This window comes from Pinus tabuliformis, chromosome 3_1, assembly GCF_031772625.1.
Source record: "Pinus tabuliformis cultivar Carrire ecotype Pingquan chromosome 3_1, CPIR1, whole genome shotgun sequence".
NCBI lineage: Eukaryota > Viridiplantae > Streptophyta > Pinopsida > Pinales > Pinaceae > Pinus > Pinus tabuliformis.
In genome coordinates, this window is record NC_142301.1 from 281,151,895 (window position 1) to 281,161,689 (window position 9,795).

At 33.1% G+C, this 9,795-nt stretch overlaps 1 protein-coding gene across 1 annotated transcript; it reads right to left on the bottom strand.

Moving 5' to 3' along the window:
* Positions 1–1,026: 1,026 nt before the first annotated feature.
* LOC149186893 (uncharacterized) lies at positions 1,027–2,562 on the bottom strand. The gene has a single exon (XM_089409488.1). The coding sequence runs from the start codon at positions 2,560–2,562 to the stop codon at positions 1,027–1,029; it is 1,536 nt and encodes a 511-aa protein (XP_089265614.1).
* Positions 2,563–9,795: the final 7,233 nt, after the last annotated feature.

Consider the following 9,795-nt stretch of genomic DNA (forward strand, 5'->3'; position numbering starts at 1 on the left):
AACAACTATACTTCTTTGTACATCAATAGTAATCACTTTAGTAAGGAAACAAATTCAATCATTACTATGTTAACATAAGCCCTAACTCATCATTCAACCTTTGAAAACAAACTCTGGTTGATACATTTCGGTAGTATTATGAGCTCAATTGCTCAAATACATTTGATCAACAACATGAACCTTGGACCAACAAGTACTATCAAACCCTAGTAGCATAGAGATAGGACTACGATGAAATCACTGTAACAATAACATCATGTAGTGCAAACTCTGTTTAAACCCTAGCATTATCAATTGCTTTCAACAACATACCCACACAAGCCAATAAGTTTTCTCAAACATTTTTGACAAACACTAGCATCAGTAACATATACTTCAATATTGTACTAGCAACCTACATACGTTTCTCTACATCCTCTACATTAATGAATACATACATCTTATCTGCCCATAACACAAATGCTACCAAGGCCTAATAATAGTTAAAAACCAACTGTTCTCATCATAGCTAATATGACTCAGACATCTTACATACAGACCATAGCAACATGTCCTTTATAGTTATAATACAAAACTTGCACCTTAGTGTTGGCATTATGACAGATATTTGGCGCTATGACACAGGTGTTGTAACTCACAGATGACAGATCACAGTACAAGCTCACAAAATGAAGAAAGAAAGGTATATTAAAGTTTATTTATAATTTTATTTATTATACATGAATATACTTCTTATTATACATGCTTATTAATAGCTTGAGTTTTTTATTATTAATTTCTTGTTTCCACAATAATTTATTATAATGATTTGTTTTTAACACATTGTAATATTTTATAATTTTTTTGTCTATTTTACATTTAATTTATTTAATTCATGTAAGATTTTAAGAGGATAATGTGTTATTAATGATGAGTTAATTAGGCCTATAAGCTAGATAGGTTATTATACAAAGTTTTAAGGGGAGGGGCTGATTCGATCTAAAGAAGGGAGGATAAGAAGCAAAGAAGGCAAAAGGAGGGCCAGATTTACTCTATGGGGGTGAGGAGGGAGGTCCAATTCCTACTAATTTCCAAGCCTCCATCTCTGTTGAGGTTATGCGGGTGTTTTATGATCTCAAGCGCCTCCCGGACTTTACGCTTGAAATGGTGTTTTTCATTTGCAATGACTTTTGTGTTTTCAAGGCATATATGGTGGTTTGTCTTACCTGCATGCTCTGCCAAGGCTGAGGAACGGGTTCTTTCCCTTCGGATATCTGCACTATGCTCTTTTAGCCTAATACTGACTAATCTACCTATTTCCCCGATATATTGTTCTCCACAAGAGCAGCTGATGATGTAGACACCTTTTTGTTGGAGATGTTCTGGGTTGTCTTTGACTGATTTCATTCTTTGTCTAATAGTTGTCAAGGGTTTGAATGAGGTTTTGATATTCTTTTTTAAGAGAATTCTGGCTAGCTTGTCGGTTACACCCTGAATATATGGAAGGTAGGCATTGGCAGCTGGGGGATTGTTAGTTTTGTTTTTAATGTTTCCAGTTTTGGCTTTTTTAATGGCTTTGAAGATATCTTTATTATTGTATCCTAATTTGGAAAATGCTCTTTTTAAGTAGGTGATTTCTTCGTCGGTGTGGCTCTCATCTGAAATTCTGCAAGCTCTAGTGAAGAGGGTTTGAAGAACTCCCATTTTTTGGGCTGGGTGGTGGTGGGAATCTGCATGGAGATAGTTATCAGTATGTGCCTTTTTCCTAAACACTTTGTGACCTATAGAACCATCCTTGTTTCTAATGAGTAAGATGTCCAGGAAGGAGATGCAATTATTATCTTCAATTTCCATTGTAAATTTGATGTCCTTAGAAATGCTATTGAGATGGTTTAAAAAGTTTTTCAGTTCGTCCTCCCCATGGGGCCAATCCACACTGGTGTCGTCCACGAACCTGATCCAAAACTTGGGTTTTAATGGGTAGGTGTCTAGGGCCTTCTTTTCAAACTTTTCCATGAAGAGATTGGCTACAATAGGTGAAAGGGGGGATCCCATAGCCACTCCTGATGTTTGTTCAAAAATCTCTCCTTGGAATGTGAAGAAGGTGGATCTCAGACAGACTTCAGCTAATTTTGCAGTTTGTGGGTCTGCCACCTCTTTCACTACTTGGACTGCTTCATCTAAGGGAATTTTAGTGAACAACTGGACAACATCAAAACTAACGATTTTATCACCTGGATCTACCTTGGCATTTTTAATGAATTCCACATATTGGCTGGAATCTTTTATGTAAGAACTGGTCTTGCCAACCAGCGGAGCTAATTTTCTAGCGACATATTTTGCTAATTCGTATGTGGGTGATCCTATAGTATTGACTATAGGTCTCAAGGGGACATCCGCTTTATGAATTTTGGGGGCTCCATAAATGCGAGGGGTAATTTCACTGTCAGGAGTAAGGAGTCTTTTTAGTTTTTCATCTAGATTAGTTTCTTTTATGGCTTTTTTGACAAGTCTTGTAATTTTAGAGATGGGGTTCTTTTCTAGTTTCTTGTAGCTACCACTGTTGTATAAGTGGTCCTTCATTTTGCTTATGTAATCATCATGATTCATTACAACCGTGGCTCCTCCTTTGTCAGCTTTTAAAATGACAATGTCATTGTTATTCCTAAGATTTTTTAGGGCTCTGAGCTGCTCTTGGTTCAAATTCTTTTTAGGGGGCCTGGCTTTCCTAAGGATAACCACACATTCTTGTCTAACAAGCTCTTTGTGTGGTTTTGATCTTTTATCTGAATAATTGGCGCATGTCGTAATCTGTAAATATGATGATCTGGGTATAACTAATGTCTGAATAATTGTCAAGGTTAAAATCATCATTTACAGATTTGTACGCAGGTTCATTATAGAAAAGGGGCGTATACACGCTGGTTCGGCATTTCAAAAGTGCGTATACGCAGGTTCGCCTTGATACAAGTGCGTATGCACGCAGGTTTGTCACATTGAATTAGTGTACAACTCATAAAATATGCTTTAGCTACTTCTGATTGTTGTTGCAGTGTTTTGGGTTCTGGTTACTGTTACTGTATTTTGGTTACAACATTCAGAGAAGTGATTGTTTGATTCAGTTTTTGGTTGGTGCAAAGGAGATTAGTTGATGTAGATAAATTTGATGTTTGATTAATGTTATTAATGGATCCAGTTTGAAAATTTATGAAACGTGGTCCTTGGAATAAAAGAGAAGGTTGTAGCCTTCTGTAGGTCAGCACTTAGGTACTAGTACATCAGCTAGTACAAGAGCTAGGGGGTTGTAGCTCCCTTCCAGGAGAAGCTAGAGAACGAGAGAAGGTTGTAGCCTTCTGCAGGTAGAAGCCTGCGTATTAGTATAAGACTGCACCAGTACAAAATATTGTAAAAATAAGTTTCTTATTAAAATAAAGAAAAAGATGATAGAAGCAGGTGGTTTTCACCCACATTGGGTTGCCATCTTATATCTTGTGTTCATGTGTGTGATTGTCTGTTCTGTTTTTACTGCTCTTGGTTATTGTTTATATGGTTCTTATGCACGGATTAATGATCAACTTATGAAGAATTAACTAAATTATAAGTTTACAGGGTATACGCTAGTTTCCTTATATACCATTGCTTATACACCCAAGTTTCATTAACTGAAGTAGCACATATGAATTAGAATATGGAAATGAAATATTATTGACTTGATAATACTGATTCAACCCCCCCCCCAGTATTATTTCCAACACTTAGCCATACTCATTAATGGCTCTCTGCAATGTGTAAACCCTAACAACATAATTTGACAAATTCACTAGCTCAACGCTGCCAAAACTTATGTTAAAAACCTTAATGACATTAGCCTGTATATGGAAACCCTAGCAATAATAGGTGCATCACTAGCATATACAGGGCTCATGGCTTCTTTTTCAAATAAATAACCAATAACATGCCAACATACCAACTCTCGTCATCATCAATAGGGAGCTCAAAGTCAATGTCAGTGATTGGACTATATTTTGCCAAACTAGAACTCAAACCATTCAACACTTGGAGTATTCAACCACCAAGTGATAACTCAGAACAAACTTCAGGTTTTCTTATGCACAATTCCACCAACTATCTTATCAAAATGCAATCGACCCTCATAACACTGTGTCTAGTTACTTGCAATTCACACCCACACTATCTCTAGTTTGCATACACAACCATATTGTCACTTTTGCACAAAAGAAACTATTCAACAGGTGTATGCCTGAGTTCCAATCATGATGTTATATACACAAGTCAATCCAACACATTGACATCAACCAGTATGATTGCCAACTAAAATTTTGAAACATCGCTCTTCCAACTTGTTTGTTCAACCAATCCATATACTTCATCACACAACAATATGTTGCCAATGAGCTTTTTGACGCACCATCATTCCAATACAAGAGTAGGCTTCAAATTATAATCACAACACTTATTTCTTGTGTACAATCCATGACATAGGAAATTTAAACTTGTGTTAACTGAATCAAATAGCCATATGTGATCAAATTCAAATCGATGATTACTTGACTCATTCATTGCAATTTAATTTTTTAATTTTAATTTTTTTAATTTTTAATTTTTTTAATTAATTAATTTATTTTTATATTATTTTTATCTTTATTTTTAATTTTATTTTATTTTTTAATTATTTTTTTTTATTTTTTATTTTTTTAATGACCAGATAAATCAATTTTCCATTAGATCAATTTTGAGTTGCCTCAAAAAGGGGCCGAGAACAAGCCTTAGAAATTATGTAGATAAGCCTCAGACAAAGTCACGAATGTGCAGACAGACATCAATTTCAGCATGAAAAGGTTGCCTCAAGAAGCCTTAGAACAAGGTCAAAATGATGCATAGACATTTTAATTAGTGAAGAAAGAAAACCTTTCTATAAGTTTTGGTTTATCATGAAAATCAAAACTTCTTGTGTATACCATGTTTGGATGGGAGAGAGAGCAAACCCTTTTCTAAACTATGGTTTAATGTGAAAAACAAGAACTTGTGTACACCATAATTGAAAATTATTATTGAGCAGTGAACATTGTCAAGGCCATCAAGCAATGCTTTTTTTCTTCTTCTCATAAATACATAATTTCTTTCCCACTTTATATCAATATATCAAGATTAGGGACTTGAAAGTTGTGATAACCATCTGAAACTCTATCCATAGATAGATGAAAGGCTATTTCCCTACAACATTTGCAATTTCCAAAAGCAACCAATTTTCCCTTTACAGGCAAAACACTTGTAGTATAAAGTTCTTTAAAATAATATTACTAAAGACTAAAGATGTTGTAGTGTCAATAAAACGTTAAAAGTAATACAAATAATAAAATTAGATTTGTTATATTGTAATTTTATTTTTATTAATAAAATTACAAATAATTTTTTAGGGAAAATAAAATCATAATATACATATCAAATTAAAATATATAACATATAAATAGTAGCTATAAGTTAAGATCCATTTTACCATATAAATTAAAATAATGACTCTATAACTATATTTAAATTTAATTAATAAGCACATAAAAATTCAATACTTACAATATAGCAAAATTTTTAACCATAGATATTAATGTCCATTTTACCATAGATATTATTAACTTGTAATAGGCTTTGTTACAATATTATGGGCCAAAACGGTGACTCATCAACACCACATGCTCAAAAACCATCTCAAATTTCACAATCAAAATATTTTTTAATATATTATTAATTAAATCTAAAAATACAAAATATTATAATTACTTTTGACATATATTTAAACCCTCTACCACATTAAAATATATAAGCTATAAATAGTAGCTATAAATTAAAGATTCATTTTACAATATAAGTTAAAAATAATAATTTTGTAACCATATTTAAATTTTGTTAATAAGCACATAAAAACTTAATACTTACAATATAACAATATTTTTAACCATGGATATTCATCTCCACTTTACCATAGATACATTACCATGGCTTATCAAAACTACATGTACAACAACCATCTCTCATTTCACTATATATATATATATATAATTTTATTACATTTTTGGGTTGAGATACAATCTCTAGCCAATTATGGTAGAGATGTAATGTCCTCTTATGTTATGTTATCTAAACATTTTGACTCGCTCAAATTGCCAAAAAATAAAAATAAAAATAAAAAAGTAAAATTATTGATTAAAACATTTTGACTTAGTGGAATTACATAAAATAAAAAAAATATAAGTTAATAATTATAAATATTAATTATTAATAATTAAACCAACCTTGATCTATCTTAACTCTAGATTTATCAACTCTGAGAGAGATCAAATCTACTGAGGTGCAAACGTTTCCTTAAGTTTTGCACTCAAAAAAGAGTTTTGCAATTTGAGATATTTGATCCCTCTCAGTGCTTGATAGATTCAAAGTTACGATGGACCTAGGCTGGTTTAATAAAATGAAAACTCAAGATATTGATGTTTTCATTCACTGAGTCATTTTTTTTTTGAAATCACATATGATGAATATTTTCTGTTGCCTTGTAAACAAGAGGGAAAGTAAAAGAAATATAAAAGAATTAAAGTATATGCATTCTCACTTTTGTTGTGCCAACACAAGGTTGAAAATATAAAAACATAGTTACACTAGAGAACAAACTAATAATAGAACATATATAACGAAGAAGGATCTCTATTGCAATTCTGATGCGACCCCACATATCCCATACTTTGTGCTAAAAACAATTACAATATTGATGATTAAAACCTTTAGGATATGCATTTCATGTTACCTCCTTAGGCTTGAGTATCCCAATTCATGAACCACTTTTAAATAACATAATGGTACATATATGGTAACAATCTTTTTGTAGGTTTTATCCAATTGTACAAGTGATTCTCAAAATTTTGTTGTAGGAAAAATCTTTTGATAACACTTTCACTGCTTTGAATTTAATCAACCATGACATCCCTCTATCCTTTTTTCATTGTTCAACTTCTAAATTGTTGTTTAGAAATTCTCTATTGCATAGTTCAATTCACATTTTCATGGACTTCATTTTTCTCTCCCTAGGAAAGTAGGGGATGCTTTTAGAAGGTGATAGGTTGAAAGGGAGAGATTCAAAGGCCATGTATCTCGTAGTTTGTTTGGGTGCTTTTTCACTTTTGAGGAAAGGACAAAGGTGAAGGATTATTGTTGGTTTGATGGAGGGTGTGCTTTAGAGGCATATTTCACAATGGGCCTTCATTTGGGCACATTTGACACATATTGGAGGTCTAGAACATGACATGTGCTAACCAAAGAGGTTATTAAGTATAAAAGGAGGAACCTTTTTTAATACAGGTGCAATATGGGACTAGGTTTCTTTTTTTTTTCATGGAGGGTGTTTTTCAAAGGCATATTTTACCATGAGGTTTCATTTGGGTGCATTTGACACTTATTGGAGGTCTTGAACATGACATGTGGTAAGAAAAGAGGTTAATAATGAACAGACACACACACACACACACACACTTATTGGAAGTCTAGAACATGACACGTGGTAAGAAAAGAGGTTAATAATGAACACACACACACACACATATTTTAAATACAACACTAGGTTGCATTTATGCTTTTCTAAAGGCCCACCTAAAGTTGAACACACTCTTAAAAGAGATGGCTAGGACATGTTTAAGGTGATAAAGGGTGATAAATAACCTTAATTGAGGAGCATTCATGCATTTGGAGGCATGTTTCCCCTATTGTAAGGACACATTATTTAATCCATTTTCACATATTTGGAAGTATATTTCACCATTTGAGGTATTTGTGGCTAAAGAGACATTGTTCAAGGGTTTTTTCTACATATTTGTAGGTGTGTTTAACTTTAAAGGAGGGATTTAGGGTGGGAAGATTTGTTCAAAGCATTCTCTACATATTTAGAGGAAAAGATATTTGCATGAGGAGATGCCATGTGATATTGTTGGCATGGTCAAGCCTTTGAATAACAAAGGCACATTTTAGAAGGATATTAAAAAATGGAAAAATGACTTGTGGTAATATGGACCTATTTTATCCATTTATAAGACAAATTCAAAGAGAATTCTAGGGCAACTACAAAATATTACTATATGAATTAGGGTTTGTTTTGAAAAATAGAAATAGAAAACATTCATTTGTTAAATGCATGATTGGAAGAGTGGGAGTTCCCATCGAAGCTTAGTTGAATATCTTTGGGAGGAATAAGTCAAGGGGAAAGTTTAGTGCATTGTTTTTCCATTTTTTTTTTTCATTTTCATGGATATTTAGGGTTCTTGCAACGGTTGCCACTCTTTTTGATGTTGAAATAATGATTGATTACTGATAAGTTTGCTAAAATAAGAAAATGTTAGGGTGAAGTGAAACACTCTCAAACTCTTCATGTAATCTTGCATTATTGGAGGAGTTTGCTATTGTAATATTTTATTTAACATTGTTCAATCCATGTTGATTTTTTCCATGAGGAAGATTAAGTTCGACACATTATGGTTCTCTTGATTTTGTGATAAAATCACATTGACGAATTTATGTATTATTGGTTTTTCAATCCATAATAAAATTTTCCTACTTTGTCTAATTCATCTATGGTTTCATATGTGGTTTCCATTGTCAAACACTCACACAAATACACAAAAAATTAGATGAACATGAGATCCATTTCTATTCTGAAATGATTTACATATAAATACATATTTTTTGAACCTTGGTTTCATATTCCAAGAGGTCTCTTGGACTTTTGTGACAGTTCATATTCTTCCACACCAACCTTAACAAATTAGGTGTCCAACATCATCCCCTTTCATCCGAATGGGGGAGAGAGCTGAAATACAAAAGTGCATGGAAGCAAATGACTGATTGTGCTCTCTGAAAATGTGTTTTTCAAGGAAGACCACAAACAAAAATATGTGGGAGAAATCACGATCTCTATCGGTGGTGGTTTACGACCGACCACCAACTTTGGAACTAAAAATGAAAGTAGTTCCAGAAACAATTCCGAATTTGGGTAGAAGCTAAAGTCTTTTGATGATGGAAGTGATTCCTAATAATTCTTTGAAGATGACCACAAACTGATGTTGGTTTGAAGATGATTGCAAATTGATGTAACTGAAACTGAAGGATGATTATGCTATCTAAAAAAGGTGGTTTTTAAGGAATACCACAAACCAAAAGATGTTGGAGAACACATGATCTCTATCGGTGGTGGTTTAAGGTTGACAACCAACTTTTGAACTAAAGCTAAAAGTGGTTCAGTTGGAACAATTCCGAATATGGCTAGAAGCTAAAGTCTTCTGTTGATGGAAGTGCTTTATGATAATGCTTTGAAGACGACTAGAAATTGATGTTGGTTTGAAGATGATTGTAAATTGATGTAGCAGAAACTGAAGTCTTATGCTAGTGGTGGTTTAAGGCAAGCTACCAACCAAAAATATGCTCATGGAGCATGACTTTGTCTTTAACTACAACTCTGAATATGGCTATATATGACTCCTGCTCTAGGATTTGGAAGTTGGATTTGGTTTAGACTATGGATTAGGCTCGCTTGATTTGTCTTTGAATATAGTAACTAACCATTAAGTCCCCCCCATGTCAGATACAAGGTGAGAAGATAAAGAAATATTAACTGCAAGATATGTTAATACTCGATAATGAACTGTGAAGTATGACCAGAATGTTAATTTTGGTAGCTAAGGGAAAAATTCTCTCCTTTGGACAATCTTCCTCATAAAGGAAGACCCCTCCTAGCTCTTGGAATAATTTAATTTAGTTAAAGAA